Here is a 19,762-nt window from a genome sequence, read left to right on the forward strand (position 1 = left end):
GTGGGCTGGGCCCTCCTGCATCCGCTGTTATAATGCCCCACAGACATGCTCACAGGCCAAGCTGAGCAGGGTAAATTCCTCAACGGAGGGCCCTGCTTTCACTTCACTGGTGACTCTGCTTTGTGCAAAGCTGAAAATAAAAGCCAACCAGTGAAGACTGTACCCAAAACTGTAAAATAAACATCTCCCTAGGCTGGCTTTTGCCAGGGTATTTTTTGTCACAGCAGAGATAAAACCAGGAAAATTAGAGCCAAGTTCAAAACTCTAACTTAGTAAATATTTGTCCTTTCGGCCTGTGTCTTCTTTTTTCACCAAGTTCTAATTTCCTGTGTAATCTGCTTTCTACTTCCTTGGACATCATATTTGGTTTTAGCTAACTTACCTTCCTCCTCTGTTAGCAAATATTATTACGTGGGACATTCTTGAGTTTGATCAGGTTTTTTTTTTTTTTTTTAAACAATGTATTTGTTTTTATTTTATGTGCAATGATGTTATGCTTGCAGGTATGTCTGTATGAGGGTGTTGAATCCCCTGGAACTGGAGTTACAGACAATAACTGCCATGTGGCTGCTGGGAATTGAACTTGGGTCCTCTGGAAGAGCAGCCAGTGCTCTTAATCACTAAGCCATCTCTTCAGCCCCAAGACTGTTATTATTTTTTTAATTTGGTCTTAGTGCATAGCCCAGACTTGACCTCAGACTCTTGCCTCTTGCTTAAGCCGCCTGCATGCTAAGATGCTTGGCCATGTGTCACCACACCTGGCCTGCTCAGGATCTTGATTTGTTCCTGTCCCCGCACACTCAGCACAAGGAGTCTTCTCTCACAGATGACCCTGACACGGCCTCACCCTTAGGGCTGAGAACTAAGTATTTTGAGCTGTCATAAGCCCTTTGAGGAGCCAGGCAGTATCTGAACACCAAGCTTGTCACCCATTTTCCTACAAACAAGTAGGCAGAGTATCAAGTTATGGCCACACCCCCACCAGACAGTCGTTGTCACCTTTGTGAGAAGGAAATAGAGGTATCTAAACACCGTCGGTCAAATTCTAGATATATAAAAAGGGGCGTTGAAAGTAAGACCCAGTCCTGACATGATCGATGCCATATGGTGTCCCTTAATGTTTGTACATTTGAGTCATTTGCTTACTCTTTTATTTAATTACTAAAGTCATTAGGAGCCATAAGGTTCCATATGGCAGCGTACAAAGTGGTGCCTGGGTGAGCAGCTGCGGTTTGTGCCTTCGTAGGTGTTTGAAAGGGAAACAGGCGACTATAATAGAGAGGTGAGTGAGTCAGAAGAGAGAAACAGGAGAGGCTCCTAGAGAAGCCATGAAGTAAGGCTGTGGGAGAGGGGCCATGGGGGAGGGGCCATGGGGGAGGGGCCATGGGGAGGGGCTGTGGGGGAGAGGCCGTGGGGGAGGGGTCGTGAGGGAGGGGCCATGGGGGAGGGGCTGTGGGGAAAGGGATCATGGGGGAGGGGCCATGGGGAGGGGCCATGGGGGAGGGGCCATAGGGTAGGGGTCATGAGGGAGGGGCTGTGGGGGAGAGGCCATGGGGGAGGGGTCATGAGGGAGGGGCCATGGGGGAGGGGTTATGGGGGAGGTGCTGCCAGGGCAAGTTCTGGTGAGGCTATGCCCACCCTGCCTTACAAATTAGGATTCATGATTAAGTTATGTTAGTTATGATTAAGTCTGGTGATGGGGCAAGGAAGTGTTTCCGGTGGATGGAGCTTCAGGAACAAAAGCACAGAAGTGTGATACATACATTACTACTTCCAAAACTACCCAGCAAGCGTAAAAATGTGGGCCAGAGACAGGGCTTGGTGCTAAAGAGCATGCACTCCTCCTGCAGAGGGCCTAAGTTCAAGTCTCAGCTGCCAACTCAGGTGGCTCACAGTGGTCTGGAGCTCCAGCACTGGGGGGAGGGTACTGGTGCCCTCCCTGGCCTTCTTAATGTTAGAACCGAGATCAAATATTAGGCCTAGATTTCCTGGCTAGCCTGCCATTATAAGAAAACGTTCTCATATGTTTCCGCCGTTACTAGGACCCTGAGTTAAGATCATACAGGGTTTTTAAGCCCCAAATCTACAAACATCTGTGCCAAGTTACTTCACCAATCAGGATTTAGGGATAGGAAACTTTTAATGCCAAGATTGATTACATATTCTGTTATGTTCTGTGCCTTTGGAAACCAATCGCAATAGTCAGTAGAACTGTTTTTGCATAGTTACCCACAAGAAGCTTGGACCTAAACCAACCACCCAGCAGCGCTTCCTGCACCTGTGTATAAGCTTTTATGGTATAAGCTGGTCCTGGGATAGACCCCAACATAAGAGATATGCCTGCACCAGTGTAAGAGACTATTTGGAATAAGACTTTGAGTAGCGGTCAAGTACGGGTTGAGTGCCCAAGACCTCCCTGGGAACTGGCATTCTACTTGGCAGAAAGAGATGTGTACATGAGTAACTGACATCCTGGTTGGCAAGTTAAGACATGAATGTTAGACAAGTCTCATGCCACAGTTGAATACTCCAACCAATGGGAGCAGAGTAAGTGTACAACACAGACACGTTCCTAAGGAAATGCCCTATCCCTAAATCCTGATTGGAGAAGTAACTTGGTACAGATGTTTGTGGATTTGGGGCCTGAAAACCCTGTAGGATCTTAACTCAAGGTCATGTTTCAGTTCCCAAGTCTGGACCATGACTCTGGTCGACCAGTAGTCCTGGCGTGGATGCTGAATAAACTATCCCCATCTGACTGAGTTTGGTGTTCCTGTGGTTTGTGAGGCGACTCTTGAACCCCAACACCTAAGTGTCTGCACCCACATGTATAAACCCACACACAGAAAAACTATTAAAAATAAAACAAATATATATTTTTAAGCCTGAAAGCATTTCTTGAACTTAAATTCTCTGAAAAACAAAGATTTGTTGTCCCAGGAAGCAATAACTATCTTTACCTTAATATTGATTATGATATCAGGTTGCAATTCTAAATTTTTAACAAATTCTATTTGCTTCAAAGAGGTCATGCTATCTTGTGAGAGTGACGGCATTTCAGTGATGATGTAGCCTGTAAAATATAAGTTAACAATTTGTAATATCGTTATGTGAGGGCATGACTTTATTATAGCGATTCTATAAAATACTTTATAAAATACTATGTAGCTACTAATGAGTGTGATTCACAAAATTATGCCACAAATTTTAAGTCAATTAGTTAATAGTTATTACTACATGAAGTGTAGCTATGAATAATGTTTTCTGATTAAAAAAAATTCTCAAGCTAAGAGGAAATATCTTTAAAAATTCTAAGCCAGAGAAGATGGCTCAGGAGGTAAGGGTATTTGTCACAAGACCAATGACCTGAGTTCAATTCCCCAGGATTCACTTACTAAAGGGAGAGAACCAACTCCCTCACTTTTCCTCCTACTTCCATATGTATGGCATAGCATGTGTGTGCCCCTCCCTACCCACAATAATACATGTTCTAGATTCTTTAAAAACCTAAGTTGGCTTTAGATGAGACGGTTATACAGAGAAACTGCATGCTAATATTTCTTTTAACTCAGGTTAGAAACAGTCTTACGACCTTTTATGTGACTTATTATTCCCATCCTTAAATTAGAACCAAATAACATAGTAAAACACATGCATGTGCTCCCTATGTAAACTATGGAGAGTGATGAAACATCCAGGTACCTGCTGTACAGGTAACGACTGGAATACAGTAAGATTTGGAGTACAGACTGCATAAGATTTGGGCTTAGAGCATCTATTGGCTTGCATCCCACTCAGAAGCCTAAGTTTTCTCCTTAAATGTGTCTTGGGTACCACTGTCATATTGATTTCCTTAATACATTTTAAAATTATGTCACTTGGTTACCCAAGAAACATTTCTCTTATTAATGAAATAAGACCCAATTCCTCAGCTAGAGACTAAAGGCCTCTGTTTTCATTAGGGCTCTGTTGCTGTAAAGAGACACCATGACCATGGTAACTCTTAGATGGGAAAATATTTTATTGGGGAAGGCTTAGAGTTCAGATATTAGTATGTCATCGTCACGGTGGGAAACATGGCGGCATCCAGGCAGACATGGTTCTGGAGGAGCTGAGGACTTCACAGGCAGCAGCAGGAGACTGCCACACTAAGCCTAGCTTGAACATAGTCTGCTCCCACAGTGACTCACTTCCTCGAACAAGGCCACACCTCCTAATAGTGCCACTCCCTGTGGGCCATGCATTCAAACACAGGAGTCTATGGGGCCATACCTGTTCAAATCATCACAGACTTCAATATATTTCTCTGCTATTTTTATCCTTCCTGCTTTGAGGAACAATTGCAAACTATGTTTCAGTCTTTAGAATTTAGCAAAAAAAAAAAAAAAAATTGTAAGAAGTGCATACAGTGAGCTAGCTACCTCAAATGATATTATCTGGTGCTGTATTCCCCGATTTGCTTTGATACAGTTTGTTTTTTTCTGTACCATATTTTATTTTTAATCTCTATATTCTGATGTAGCTTTTTAGATTTTGGTCCTGAGAACTGACCCAGGGCCTTGAATAAGCTAGGCAAGTGTTCTACCACCAATTACATCTGCAACCCCAACTCCCAACAGTCTTCACAGTTACAGTTTTCCCTTAACCCTTTTCGGGAATCTTCCTTCTTTCACTCAATAAATCTATTTCAGGCGATGTCTTTTTCCCAAGGGCACGGTAATGCTTCTTCCCTGTTTTTTGCAAATATCTTAGAGTGTTGGTCTTTGCTTCTTAGTTGCCCTAGCTTCTGTTGTCTTGTCTGAAAGAATTAGAGAAAGCAAGGCCCTTGCTCAGAATCCTTTTGTGTATGTGTGTAACCAGAGAGCAGGCTAGGCGACAGCTCTGGGGAAGCTGCTTCAGCTTGCGGAGACTGCCTACTGACTAGGGCGACAGGAGAGCAGTGGATAGAAACTAGAGGCGTCGCATCTAGGGCCATGGCATCGTGTAGTAGAGCGCTAAACAACACTGGGTGGTTTTTTTTTTTTTTTAAGTAACTGTGGACATTAGAGGATTAAGCCCAAAAGACAGACCTTGAATCTACCTGGAACGCTCAGCTCAGTAGGGGCTGTGGGAACAGGGGAAGGCACGCGTGCGCGCGTGCGTACATACCGAAGTGAGCAACTTCGGGAGACTTGATCTTCTCCAGGATCAACTTCGTGACCAGCTCGTCTGGGACGCTGTGACCGCTCACCAGCAGTGACTGCAGCTAGAACAAGCACAGATGTTAGTTACAGTAACTATCTGGGATTCACAATTTTGGGGTAATCGTAGTAACTTTGAAATGTAGATTTGCTCACCATAGCTCCGGTTTCATTCTCAGCCGCAACGTGCTCTTCCAAAACCGATAAAGCTAAAACACGAGTTCAAAGTATGAGTGCAACCTGATACTTGGATTGCTGAAGTAAGAAACATTTTCTGAATGTTCGGTAACTGGTAAGCAAAGATTAATGTGGGGGTGTCACCTGGGAATTTGCTAAGCGTATTTATGCATGTCACAACATTTAAGGTTGGTCAAAGCAGGCAACGGACTGTTCTGCAGAGAGCTTGTGTTGGCCACTCCACCACCTCTGCAATCTTAGTGGAGTGACTCCCTAACCCCCATCGTGCCTTGCATGAGTGCTCCGTGGGAAGCAGCAGACATGGGGAGGAGGAAAGGGGTGGTTGTTGGTGGTGACAGTTGTAAATTGTCTTGCATCACACAAAAGTATACAGCAGTACTCTCAGCCTGGATCCTTCCATGTTTTAGTCAAAGGAAGAACCCTGCTGGGAGGAGAGATGGCTCAGTGGTTAAGAGCACTGCCTCTTCTTCAAGAGGTCCTGAGTTCAGTTCCCAGCAACCACATCGTGGTTCACAATCACCTATTTGATTTGCTCCCACTTCTGGCATGCAGAAGTATATGCATGTCAGCGCACTCATAGAATATACATAGATGAATACATTTCAGTAACAACAGAGGAACCCGAGAATTCCAGGGAATGTGCCATTCTCTGATGGAAGAGCGTCCAGTGGAATGGTGGGACACCATTCTTTAAGACTTCCTAAACATAAACTTTTTAATAAAAAAAAATAATAAAAAAGGCTAGAGAGGTGGCCCAGTGGTTGCTCTTGTAGAGGACCCACATGGTGGCTCAGAGCCATCCGTAACTCTGGCTCCAGAGGGTCCTAGCCCTCTTCTGGCCTCCTCAGGCACAAGCACACAAGTGGTACACATACTTCGTCATGTTTCCTTCTTCATTCATCTGTCCACCTGATGAATACTAACTTTCTAATATCACCAACCCAGCCATATTTATTAAACGTGTTTGGCTCTGCTTTTCCACTAAACCTCTACGGGCCACCTCTACCGCCGTGGTTTTTTTTTTTTTTTTTTTTTTTTTTTTTTTTTTATTATTATTATTAAAAAGTTATCTTTAGGAAGTCTTAAAGAATGGCTCCCGCCATCCCACTGGGCTCTCTTTCATCAGGCGAAACACCCGCACATATAAAATAGAAATAAATCTTTTCCTGAAAAGGGGAGCATTTCAGAGTTCTCGGTGAGTGTGCTCCAAGTTACCAGACTGTTCTTCACATACATACAAGCAACACATACATGCATACATACAACATACATACAAAAACAGGGGCATCTCAGTTACACTGATGGTATACAAAACGCTCATTTCACAACATCCTCACCAACAATGACTACAGTTATTTCAGTGAGGTTAGTACTTCACCAACTTGGTAGGCAAATACGAATCAGTGTCGATTATTTTTAATGATATGAGATTATTTTTTTTCTTTTCTTATATTGCTTATATTTGGTTCTATTTTTATGAGTGCTGTATGTGTATGTGTGTGTGCGTGCTGTGTATAGAACTGTATGTGTGTGCACTGTGTGTATGTATGTATGTATGTATGTGTGCACACACGTGTATATTCGAGCACATGGAATGTGGCAGCTAGAGATCGGTCTCAGGTCGTAGTCACCGGGATCCACCCACCTTGTAGGCGGGGCCTTCGGCTCTCCAGCCAATTAGGCGAGGCTAGCTGGCCAGTGAGCTCTAAGGATCCTCCTGCCTCTGCCTAGCCAGCACAGGATCATAAGCATGTGCCACCACACCTGGCTTGGGGTGTGCATGGATGCTGGGATTGGAACTCAGATCCCCACACTTGTGTGCTCGTGTGACAAGCACACTACTGACCGAGCCATCTCCTCACTGCCTTCTATGACGAGTTTCCTATTTATTCTTTCCTTATTTTTCTATTAGGAAATAAATAGTTTCTGATTAGAAGGACGTGTGTGTGTGTCTGTGTGTGAGGTGTGTGTGTGTCTGTGTGTGTGGTATGTGTATATGTCTTCTGTGTCTGTGTATGGTGTGTCTGTGTGTGGTGTGTGTGTGTCTGTGGGGGGGGTCTGTGTGTGTCTGGGTGTGATGTGTGTATGTGTGTGTCTGTGTATGTGGTATGTGTTTCTGTGTGTGTGTGTGTGCACACATTCACACGAGTCTGCTGTCTTACATGTTGCAGAAAATGTAAGGAAATCTGTAAGTTAAAAATACACCTTTTTAAATAAAAGTACTAAAGTCTTGGGAAATGCTCTGCAGAAAAGCTTCAGTTTTTTCTCTTTCCCTTTAGTTCTTTAAGAAGATGCTCTCACACACACTTAGAAAATTCCTGATGGAAATAGAGGTTTAGAGGAACGGCAGAGCCAAACACATTTAATAAACATGGCTGGGTTGGTGCTACTGGCAAGTTAGTATTCATCAGATGTATGAAGAAGGAAACATGAGAAAATGTAAATTATAGAGTCTCAGATGGGTGTTCATCATACATTCATCATGCAGTTTTATTTTATATGAGTCTTTAAAATTATTCATAATAAAATATTGAGAAAAAAATTAAGTTTACCTTCAACACGAATACATTTCCATGCTTGTGCTATGTTACGGGCTAATGTTGTCTTCCCAGACCCCTTTAAAAGAGAAATGCTATTTAAAATACAGCAAAATGTTTATTCCATGGTTAAGCAAAGGCACCAACTTACGGAATTCCATTGATGCTTATTATTATATAAATATTTACCTATAAAATGAAGAGAGCCCTATATATTTAAAACTTTATTTTCTCCACTAATTCTTATATATTTCTACATATCCTGAAAGCACATTATCATTTAAGGAAATTAGAATAGTATACTTGAAATTAGGAAGCTATGCCATCAGTATATTGCAAAGATTTATAATCTTAATTATAAGCCATTATAAAATATGTCAATTTTGTCATTTTATTTTCTTTCTAGAAGAAAACAGAAATTTTGGTGACTTCCATTTGATAATTTTCTTCCTTTCCTCTTCTTTTTGCAGTACTGAAGTTTGACATATTGTGCCTATATAGGTGAGAACCTTCCATTGAGCAATACCATGGAGCCTCGCGTTTAGTCCTTATTCTGAGATGGGAGACTCAGTAAGCTTCCCAGGCTGGCCCTGAACTCACGAAGCAGCCAGAGCAAGCTTTAAGGTTCTGACCCTCCTGCCTCTGCCTCCTAAGCTGCTGTGATAGCAGCCTCAGCTCATTCAGCAAAGGTCAAAAGCAGGTAAAATCTTGTAACTGAGGCCTTTGAAGAATATCATATTTCAAAGCTAAAAAGCCGTTCCCATGAAGTAATGTTTGCATCTGGCTGACATCAGTGGTGACCTCTTTAGAAACATAATGAAAACTGTTGGAAATACTTCTTGGTACCTACCCTATGGTTCTTATCAGAAATTAAGCTAAAGGTGAGATCTCTACTAGCTGCTGCTGTTCTGGAAGTTTCCCTAACTGAACAGTCCTGTCTTCTAAGCCAAACTCACATGGGGATCCTTCCTACAGCTGCCTAGAAGCCAACAATCTTACCACAGCTTCTTCCGGCTTCTTCCCATTGTGTGAAGATGACAGTTGATTCTCTAATATACTGCATGCCCACTGGCCCTGCCCCCAGCACTTCCCGTGGTAAAACATTCCTGCTTATACATCCAGAGAGCCTCATGACAAGTTCCTAAGCAAACCTTGCATCCAAATAAAATCTGAGATAACCGTGGACCTCAAACCAGCAACAATCACATGGTACAGAGTTTCGATAAGTTATTTTTGTATAATATTAAAACAAATGTTAATACAGTTGAGGTTCCTTTGCTAGTGTACAGCCTGAGAGACAGCTATGAACTCAAATCCAGTATTACATCAGAGTTGAAGTAATATTATGAAACTCTATCAGACACTAAAAAAAAAATAAAACCCACGTTGTGGATTCTATCCTTGTATGCTAACACAAGATTGAGATTTTTTTTTAAAATAAAGAAAAAAAGTCAAATGTTAGGAGAGATAACTTACAGGTTTTCCAAATATAACAAAGCAAGCCGGTTTGGACAGCAGACAGTTCCTGTCAGTTTCATCTTCATTAAAGATGTCTGCAAATGGATGTTCTTCTGTCTTTTTTTCAGAAGCCATAATTCAAAATACTACACTAGAAAAGGCAAAGCAGAAGGCTCACAGTGTTGGAGCAGAAGCGTGGGGAAGAACCCCATGAATTTACTTAGCTCGGGAGCCGCCTCAGATCACCAAATGTTTGCGAGGTTATATGCTGTGTCATGGAGATCCTGCGGCTGTGGACCTGCAGGCCCAGCCCCTGACATGCTCCAGAGTTCACAGATGGGATGGATGTTGGGATTGACCAACTCAATGCCCTGGATCTGGGCTTGGGTGGTAGCTGAGTTGGTCAGCCTGCCGGCTCTCCTGCCAGGACCCCTGGACATGGAAACCCTGAGGTAATAAACATTTTAAGATATTAAATTTGTAGCAATCTGTTCTGGCAGCTTAGAAAACCAATTCCATTCCCAAAGCATACACCTGTGAAGAGCTAGTGAACAAACAGGTGAGCGAGCTGGTTATCCAGTGGATGCCAGCCAGTCTTTCCTGGCTCCTCTTAGTCCTATGGGTTCCTAAATGGAAACACTCTGGTGGCAGGGATGAAGTGGCCGAGCTATGCCGTGATTTAGTACGGTTCCTTCACACTAGCGGCTACAACCGATGTTCTACATCTCCACCACAGGAGAGATGAGGCGAAGACTTTAGTATGATACAATCTCTTGAGGAGCCAGAACTCTCATCATGGACAGACTGTTTTTACAGGATGCTTTCCCACTGTGAGGGACAAGTGACATGGGGGGTGGGGGAAGGTGAGCATGCCTTCCCTATCTGTAGTCTGTTGGATAGCACAGCTAACTAACGGTTGTCTCATTTATCACCGCAAAGCTCATAAAACATTACATCAAATCAAAGGGTCTGCTTTCCAGTAAAGAGTGTAAGACGTGTGTAAATGTGAGACCTACTTTCTCTACCACACACATCCCCGCTCGCCTAGAAGTTGCTGGCGTGTTAAACTGACATCTCCAAGGTACTGGTAGGACCCTTTATAGTATTCTGTGGGATAGAGACAGCCAGTGTACTTCAAACCTGGGACTACGCTTTGAGCCAAGAAACAGGGGAAATGGCTCTTATCCCCACCAGCCTGTGATTGACCTGGCCAATTCTGATTGACTTGGGCAATTTCTCACAATGTTAGGCTCTGGTGGTCATAGACTGGATTTGTTTGCTGAGAGAGATGGTTGCATCAGAGATCTCAGTCAAGGTTTCACAAAACTAAAACAATTACTACCAAGTGGTCACTTTGGGCTCCACAAGCCTATGGAGGAAGGAATTGTACTGGCAGGGGAGGAAGGCTTGGTACCATATAGTTGGGATTAGAAAGGTAATCTTAAACTCTGGATTCTCTGGGACACGTATTCATGCTATGACACGGGAATGAAGCAGCACAAGCAACTCAGACTCACATTAGTCCTGGCCAAGAGTAAGGAAAGCCTAGAAATGTTAGAGGCGGAGCCGAGTTAACCTGGGCGGGGTTAACTGCAGCAGTGACTTCTGCAGCTGACCTCACTAAGTTCCCCAGTTACCATCTTCAAGCATTGGTGATGGGCTGGTGTGACCTCGGTGTCGGGCAGTGGGGATGAGTGGTTCACGGGGTGGAATGCAGCAGGTTTCTCCTCATGCATGTGTCGTGCAACTCTTCTAGGTTACTACTGGACTTTTGGATACCAGGATGTGGCACTTCCTCCAGCTGCCTCTCTGAGCACAGGCAAACTGGAAGTTCCAAGACATCACGCTCTGCCATAGCAGGCTTCAACCAGTAATACATGGGAGTTGTGAGTAAACACAACACTCCTTTGTCTTCTGGAAAGGGATGGTTCCAAGATACGTACTCCTCATTCTCTAGTGAACTTAGTGACATAGAAGCTTGCTTGACAATATTCAATATTCCCCTTTGTCAAGTGTCCCCCACCCCCACCCCCAGCTTCTGTCTCCAGGATTAGCCTTATAGAAACAACTTGGCGATTTTGTTTGTCATCAGTCCTGCTCCAGGGTGATGTAAACTAACAAAGTTCTCAAAGGGAAGTGCTTCATTGTAGTATAAAATGGTAATTGAAAACAATATTTGAAAATCAGATTACATTATTTTTAAAAAGTGACTTTCCTAAATCAAAACGCTCTGCAAATGCTTAGCTTATATTAGGAAGAGCTGATTTCCGGTATGAAACGGAAAAGTTAAAAGGTGCCATTCAACATGGGGATATGTGGATCTCTGGGGCTTTGCTGGCTGTGGAATCACACCGAGCGTTATTAACCTCTGGTTTACACATCCATGCGTGCGCGTGTGCACGCGTGCACACACACACACACACACACACACACACACACACACACACACCAGCCTAAAATGTCAGAACTGAGACTCTTGCCACCCTTCTAGTTTCTTAATAAAAAAAGATGTATCAAACTGAAACAAAACCATAGATACTCATACCTTAGAAACCTTGTAACGTCCTAACTTTGAATCTACAGCAAACTTTAATATCTTTTTTAGCTGTGTGTTTGAGTTTTTAAAGTTTTATTATCTTTTCAGCACGAGAACCCTCTAGCGGGTGAATTCTGTAATATAGAGGGGTCTCTGTGAAACCTCGCACTTCCGGCCTGTGCTAGTTTAGACACAGCTATGCTACCCTCTGGTGCAGGTGTTTAGTCTTAGCTGAAAGGAGAACTGGTTTGTGAAAAGTCGATTTAGGAAGAGATCGTGGTTTAGCTTTGCAAGAAAAACAACTGGTATGGGGTCCCCGCCGGAAGTGTACGTCCCTGCAACTGATAACAAAATACACCCAGAAGGTGGACAATGGCCCTCCTGCCTCTGCTTACCTGGTCCTTGTGGACCGGGGATGCGACAGCAGCTACCTCCTGAGGTTCTAGGTATCTGTTAGGCGGTTGCCTTGGAAACCTGTGGGAGGCGTGCAGAGCCTCTTGGAGGGCGGGGCCTCGGGAGGTGGCTCTTTAATTCGGAGTGAATTCTTAAACTTGTGCTTAAATGTAGTCATAATTATAAAACACCTTTCCCACAGTGTAGAGTGGGAACAGAGCGAGTGCATATATTGCCTACTTATGGTCAGACAGCAAAAGGGAAAACCTTACCTTAACTAGAACCGACTCTAGCAGCAGCGCGCTCCCCCTACACAGCACGGTCCCTTTTAGAATTCAGACCGTTAGCCTCACACATGAAACGTGCAAATGCCAAAGGCGCCACGTTTAAGTAATTAAGAAAGATTTGTGGGCCATACAGCCACAATATGAACTTTATTGACTCTCGTGGGGATAAAATAGGCGACAAAAGAGGAGAAAATCACAGGCATCCAGGAGACAGGTTTCAGGAAAATAAAGAGTGGATAGGAAGAAACAGACCAATTACAACACGGAGATGCCGCTTCAAAAGGAGAACCCATTCACCCGATCCCTTTTCTTTAAAGATCAACATAAACCATTTTTTTTTTTGCCTGCCCTTAAGAAACATGGCACCCTTAGCGTCCGCCCTCAGCGACACCGTGATCCTGGAGCCCCGCCCCTCACGCCTGGGCGGGACTTGTTGGGAGGCGGGGCTCGGGAATCCGGAAGCACCCAGCGCTGAATGTTTAGTGTTACGAGGTTGTTTTTGTCAGCTGTATCTGGTGTGCCGGTGGATCTGCGGAGTCTCTCTGTCTCCAGGGACCACCTCGCAGCTGTCACGACCTGAACCGCGGCCTGGTGCCCTGTGGTGGGGCCGCCATTGGCTGGAGCCATGCCCACGGCCGCTGCCCCCATCATCAGCTCGGTCCAGAAGCTGGTGCTATATGAGACCAGAGCTGTGAGTATCTGCAGCGTCGGGACGGGGCGGGAGGACAGCGCTGCGGGGGTCGGGGACCCTGTGGGTCCTGGGGAAGAAGCAGCACGCTCTCCTCCCAGCTCCGCTGCAAGCTCGTCCGCTAGGGCCATGCAGTCAGGCACGAGTGGGTTTGCACGTCTGCCTTGCTTAGGAACATGTGGCTGACTGGAAGATGTGCTTGCAAACAGGTGCTTGTGGCACTCAGGAACTGCACACAGCTTCTGAATGAGTTTCTCTTTTCTGCTTTCCCCATAATCTTGAAGTTCTTGAATCCACTTCTTATAGTAAAGTCAGGGGTATGAAAAAAAAAAAAAACCATGTGAACTTTGCCCAGGTAGCTTCTGTTTTGCGATTCCATGGTTTACTGTTACCGTGATTGGTCTCAGTCACATGCACTGTTTGTTGCAGGGATTCGAGGTCCTGTGGCCCGGACTCCTCTGTTAATAGTTCTCCCGCTTGCAGAGTGGTGCTAATAGAACGTACTATTTTCTCATTTCTGTGCTTGGGAAACAGAGTTACTATAGTGTGGCTTATCTGGATCTGGCCTTCACCATGACATTAGGGTGTGTGTTTAACACTTCTCGGTCACAAGCTGATGAGTAGCTCGTGTGGTATATTCTGTGAACTGTGGCTAATCTTCAATAGGAGAGTACAATGGGGGAGTACCTCCCCCGGTTTCAGTCATTGCACAGTGCTAGTAGTGTCTGTCTTGTTTCATGTGTGTATAACTTCTGATTCTAAATTAGTTTGGTAAGCAGGTCCATTTGATTGGATTAAGACCAAAAGATGGAAAATAATACTCCATTATCATCACTTCTGAGAGAGCCACATAGACATACCCAGTTTTAACAATGAAACAAAACTTCCTACTTTGTGTAAAGTGTGCTGATAAATGTCTTCAGTAAGAAACTTAAGTAATTGTCACAGGAATTTTAACCCACCCGAGAAGCTGAGTGTTTTGAGGACCTGGCTGAAATGTTGTGCTCTTTATAAAACAGAATTTCTTTTTCCACAAGTTTTCGGGGACACCCATGCTGAGGGCAAAGCCTGTTAGAAATTTTATTTATTTATTTATTTATTTATTTATTTATTTATTTTGGTGTGTGTATGTGTGTGTATGTGTGTGGTGCATGTACATGTGTGTAGTGCATGTACATGTGTGTATGTGTGCCTATGTGGAGGAGTGTGGAGACCAGAGGTTGACACTAGATGTCTCTCATTAAATCTGGAGCTTCCCTATTGCTGGACTAGCTGGCCAGTGAGTGCCCCTCCCCCAGGCTCCACCTGTCTCTGTGCTGCCCTCCCAGCTCCAGGTTTGTAGATGTGTTACTGTGTGAGGCTTTCAGTAGGTCCTGGGAATCTTTCCCACAAGCCAAATTTCCAGAACAGTGTTTTATTTTGATGAAATTTAACTTAACTATTTGTGTGTATGTGTGTGTGTGTGTGTGTGTGTGTGTGTGTGAGAGAGAGAGAGAGAGAGAGAGAGAGAGAGAGAGAGAATAGGGTAGTATCAAAATCAGGATCTTCCTGTCTTGACCTCGATAGTGCTAGGTTTATAAACATGGGCCACATTTTCTGATCCTTATTCTGTGTGTGTGTGTTCGTTCCCAGGCCATGATGATATTTTGCTTTGTCTCATTGAAAAGATTCACAGTTTTAGCCTTTATGTTATCATGTTTTATATTAAATTCATTTATATATAGTTAGAGCTACTATTGTCATGGAACAATTATGACTAAAGAAACGTGGGAAAGAATTTATTCAGCTCACACTTCGACATCATTGTCCATCACTGAAGGAAGTCAGGACAGGAACTCAAACAGGGCAGGAACCTGGAGGCAGGAGCTGATGCAGAGGCCATGGAGGGGTGGTGCTTACTTGTTTGCTCCTCAAGGCTTTCTCAGCCTGCTTTCTTATAGAATCCAGGACCCATCAGTTCAAGGAAAACATCACCCACAACGGGCTGGGCCTTCTCCCATCTATCACTAATTAGAAAGGGTCCTACATCTGGATTTTATGGAGGCATATTCTCAGTGGAGGTTCCTTCCATTCACATGACTCTAGCTTGTGTCAAGCTGATATAAAACTAGCCAGGACAACATAATGCAGGACTATGTGACTTACCTATTGCAACAAGTTAACCCCCAAGTTAGTGGATCTAGATAGTAATTTCAGTAGACTGGGAGTCTCATCTGCTCTGCCTCAAGGTCTCAGAAGTTACAGTTGAAATGTCACCTGTGGTGCAGTCACCTGGAGGCTTAGATGTCAAGGACCAGCCTCAGCATGGAGAGGGGTTCTGAGAGAAGGGGTGTCTGGGAGCAGCAAAAGGAAGGACAAAAGAAAGTCAAATTGTGGATCCAAGTTGTGTTCTGCTTGCTACAGCTTTTCCAGTCTGCTTCTATGTTCTGCTTTCTCCCTGGAGATTTCTCTGTCTGTATTCTGCTTGCTATTCTAAGAGATCTGTCTGTCCATGTCCTGCTTGCTTGTGAGCATGTGTATGTGTGTGTGTGTGTGTGTGTGTGTGTGTGTGTGTGTGTCTATATGTCTATCTGTTTTCCAAGCAGTTCTTTTTATCCTAAATTTTCTGGATAGCTCATCTCCTGTAGAACACAAGTTCATCACAAAAGATCCAGTTAGGTGACCCTGCCCTGATATTACTGTTTCTACCACACCTGGGCCTAACCTTGCTCAGTCCTAGCCTGACCTTGAACTTGGGAATCTGCCCTCCTTTGTAGCTTTCTGACAAGTTGGCTCATAGTGTAGCTGCCTTTGTTCCTTTAGATTCTTGAAGCCCCTCATAATACAAATTGCATCATTATATTTTTGCAGAGTTGAGAAATTGTTTTCAAATTCATGTATTTAGAGCTCTTTCCACAGCCTTAAGGGCTGTCCTGAAGGTCCCAGCAGTCTACATTTTGCTGAGACTCATTTTCCTGGACTCATGCTGTCAGATCATCATGGAGTCACCTGCTGAGAGCAAGCCCCAGTGGATCCTCTTTCTTGTTCTTGATTCTTTTTGCGGCAGCAGAGTGGGAAGAGCCTCGGTGGGGGTAAGACTTGTTCTTGAGATATCTAGGGTTGCTGCATAATAAGAACATGTTTACCTGTTGTTTTAGTTACTGTTTTACTGCTGTGAACAGACACCATGACCAAGGCAACATTGTAAGGATGGCATTTAATTGGGGCTGGCTTACGGGTTCAGAGGTTCAGTCCATTATCATCAAAGCGGGAGCATGGCAGCACCCAGGCAGGCATGGTGCAGGAGGAGCTGAGAGTTCTACATCTTCATCTGAAGGCTGTTAGTGAAAGACTGGCTTCCAGGCAGCTAGGATGAAGGTCTTGAAGCCCACACCCACAGGAACACACCTACTCCAACAAGGCCATGCCTTCTAATAGTGCCACTCCCTTGACCAAGCATATACAAACCATCACACTTGTCTTAAGTCTAAGTCACTTAGCTTCAGTAGCTGACCTGCCTGTCTGAGTTCCTCTGAGGTGAGAAACTGTTTAGCACCTCATCATAAAACAGCAGGGGATAAGTGAAAAGATTTATTGCTGGTGCTCCTTTCTCTGGTCAGTCAGCCCAAAGCCTCTCTGGCTAAGCTGGTTGATTCTTTGTGAACCAGAGAGGAAGGAAAGGAAAAAAATTAAGATGCTTTAGATACAGGCAAATATGCATGGACACATATACATTCCAACATTCATACACCCACACTCTGGCTGGGCCCGACTGTCTGTCACAATCAACTCCACAAGTGTTCACACATGCTTACACATATACACACAAGTACTCACACACAAACATATGGACAGACAAACACATTTGGATAGATGGATGGATGGATGGATGGATGGTTGGGGCAAAGCTCCCCCAGCCAAACCATTTAACCAACAACTTTATTTCTTTTCTCTGGTCTTTTATACCTTCTTAGATAAAAAGTTCTTTAGAAAATTACCTCAGAGATAAAATGTTACACAAAAAGGGAGTTACAGAAGGATGTTGATATTAAGTTCAGAGCCTTGTTTCAGTCTAATATGCTCATTGTAAGTTCAAAGCAGTTTTCACATGGCCTTGCCTTATCGTAGTGCACACCTGTGACTTTATCCTTGAACCGAAATGCTTTTCCTTGAACACAAAAATGTCCCAAGTCTATTTCTCTTTTCAATGTAATTATGAAAACTCATTGTATTTCTTACATGAAGCTTTTACTTACTATTCTGAGGAGTGGGCACATTCTATTCTTGATTCTAAATTGATTGCATCTTTCTAGCAACTAAGACCTCTAAAAACTTTCTCTCTAAAATTATTTGAATCAAATCAGGAATTCTATAGAATCGTATAGGTCTGCAGAGATGCGCTTAAGAGAGTGGGATAATACCAAGTGATCGTTATGTATGTTTAATGATAACAGGAAAAGCATATTAATAGCAGGAATCTTTCCTAAAATGAATTTTTCTTAGGCCTTGCCTACTGGAGCAAATCCATTGTAGATTTTAATCCAAGACGGACCCATCTCAGGAAGACCACCTGCTAGTTTTTAGCTTCTCCTATGATGGCTCTTGACAGTAACTAAGATTAACAGAGAGGACATTCCTTAGAGGAATGTGAGATATGTACATTATTATATAAACAAGCCTTAAGCCCACAGCAGCAATCTACACTCATGGAATCGTACACTGGCAGGTCCTGTCTCCCAGGAGCAGGAACCATGTCACTCTGTCCCCACCAGGGCCATGCCAGGTTTGGCACTTAGATGGGATGTAGGATTTATTTCAGGTCACCTGTCCAGCTTGGTAAACCAGGCTGATTGTTGAATAAGATACATAAGCTCTTGGCTCATGGACCTGTCTGTAAGACTCCTTAGGTGCCCTTATGATGTAATAACTGGCTCTATGGGTCTTCCACAGGAGAGAGAGAGGGAAGGGAAGAGGGAGGAAGGGATGGGGCGGAGGGAGGGAAACAGAAACAAGATGCCACAATGTGTTTGTGGTGTGACCTCAGAAGTCATACTCTGTCATTTCTGTAGCATCTTGTCTGTTGCCCAGGTTAGCTCTGTTCACTCTGGATGGGACTGTGGCCCTGGAGGTTGGTCACTACAAGGCTGAGGTTTACTTTTCCCCCATAAATCAATTGCCCAGTACCATATGTTGGACAGACTCTTTTCTATGTTGAACTTCTTTGGCATGTTTGTGAAAGATGACTTGACTGGACAGTAGAGGTTAAACTATTTTGTTCTATTCTCCCAGTTTGTTTTCGTATGTCCTTGCTGCTTTTTCTTGAAGATCAGAGATTACATTTTAGAGTCTGACATATTTTTCCAACTTATTTGGCTATACTAGAACTTTTGCATTTTCTTATGACTTTCATAGTATGTTTGTTAGTTTCCATGAAAAGGCCTGTTGAAGGGTCTCTGAAGGTGGCTCATTCAGTGAAGTGCTTCATGCCAGCAGGAAGACCAGGGTGTGGATCCTCAGTACCACAGGAGAAGCTGATGGTGGTGCACACCTGTAACCCCAGCTGTGCAGACAGGAGGGGTGCACACCTGTAACCACAGCTGTGCAGACAGGAGGGGTACACACCTGTAACCCCAGCTGTGCAGATGGGAGGGGTGCACACCTGTAATCCCAGCTGTGCAGACAGGAGGGGTGCACACCTGTAACCCCAGCTCTGCAGACGGGAGGGGTGCACACCTGTAACCCCAGCTATGCATACTGGAGGGGTGCACACCTGTAACCCCAGCTGTGCAGACAGGAGGGGTGCACACCTGTAACCCCAGCTGTGCAGACGGGAGGAGTGCACACCTGTAACCCCAGCTGTGTGGATGGGAGGGATGCACACCTGTAACCCCAGCTGTGCAGACAGGAGGGGTGCACACCTATAATCCCAGCTGTGCGGACAGACAGGAGGATACTGAGGTTTGTTGGCCACCCAGTCTAGCTAGTCCTGAGCTCAAGGTTAGAGAGTGTGGAGAGTCATTGAGGAAAATGTCCTGTGTTGACCTTTGGCCTCTACATACTTACACATATATGAACACACACACACACACACACACACACACACACACTTCCTGTTCGGATTTAGATTTCATTAAATTTGTGAACTGATTTGAGGAGAATTAAAATGTCATTTAGAATGAGGATCTCTTCTCTCTTCTCTGTCTGGGCGCTGCTTGCCTGCTTGCTTGCCTGCCTCCGCACTGGCTTGGACTTCTAGCACAAAGCTAGGTTGGAGGTCCCTAGAAAAGACACAGCTGTCTTCTCTCTCTTAGGGGAAAATTACTCAGTCTTTTAATAGTAAGTGATGTGCAGTGGATTTCCCATAGATGTCTTTCATTGGGCCAAGGAAGAGTCTTTTTTTTTTTTTTTTTTTTTTTTTTTTTTTAGATTTGTTTTGTATGAGCACACTGTAGCTGTCTTCAGACACACCAGAAGAGTTCACTGGACTCCATTACAGATGGTTGTGA

The 19,762-nt window shown here is 44.1% G+C and overlaps 2 protein-coding genes across 11 annotated transcripts in view; one reads left to right on the plus strand and one right to left on the minus strand.

The window, feature by feature from the left end:
* Ak9 (adenylate kinase 9) overlaps positions 1–12,374 on the minus strand; it is a 134,202-nt gene extending 121,828 nt beyond the window's left edge. For all 10 annotated transcript variants that reach the window (XR_013105481.1, XR_013105483.1, XR_013105482.1 and 7 more), the window contains exons 1-6: positions 12,305–12,374; positions 9,392–9,524; positions 7,931–7,994; positions 5,337–5,389; positions 5,149–5,245; positions 2,961–3,073 (exon numbers count right to left, since the gene is read on the minus strand). Coding sequence is in view for 5 of the 10 variants with exons in the window: in XM_076917161.1 (XP_076773276.1) it covers positions 2,961–3,073; positions 5,149–5,245; positions 5,337–5,389; positions 7,931–7,994; positions 9,392–9,508 (444 nt within the window). In the remaining 5 variants the exon portion in view is untranslated. The remainder of the gene's footprint in view (positions 1–2,960; positions 3,074–5,148; positions 5,246–5,336; positions 5,390–7,930; positions 7,995–9,391; positions 9,525–12,304) is intronic.
* A 636-nt stretch (positions 12,375–13,010) lies between these two features.
* Fig4 (FIG4 phosphoinositide 5-phosphatase) overlaps positions 13,011–19,762 on the plus strand; it is a 111,862-nt gene continuing 105,110 nt past the window's right edge. The window contains exon 1 of the mRNA XM_034524793.2: positions 13,011–13,280. Coding sequence (XP_034380684.1) covers positions 13,215–13,280 — 66 coding nt within the window. The 5' untranslated portion in view covers positions 13,011–13,214. The remainder of the gene's footprint in view (positions 13,281–19,762) is intronic.

Source organism: Arvicanthis niloticus, chromosome 20, assembly GCF_011762505.2.
Source record: "Arvicanthis niloticus isolate mArvNil1 chromosome 20, mArvNil1.pat.X, whole genome shotgun sequence".
Lineage (NCBI taxonomy): Eukaryota > Metazoa > Chordata > Mammalia > Rodentia > Muridae > Arvicanthis > Arvicanthis niloticus.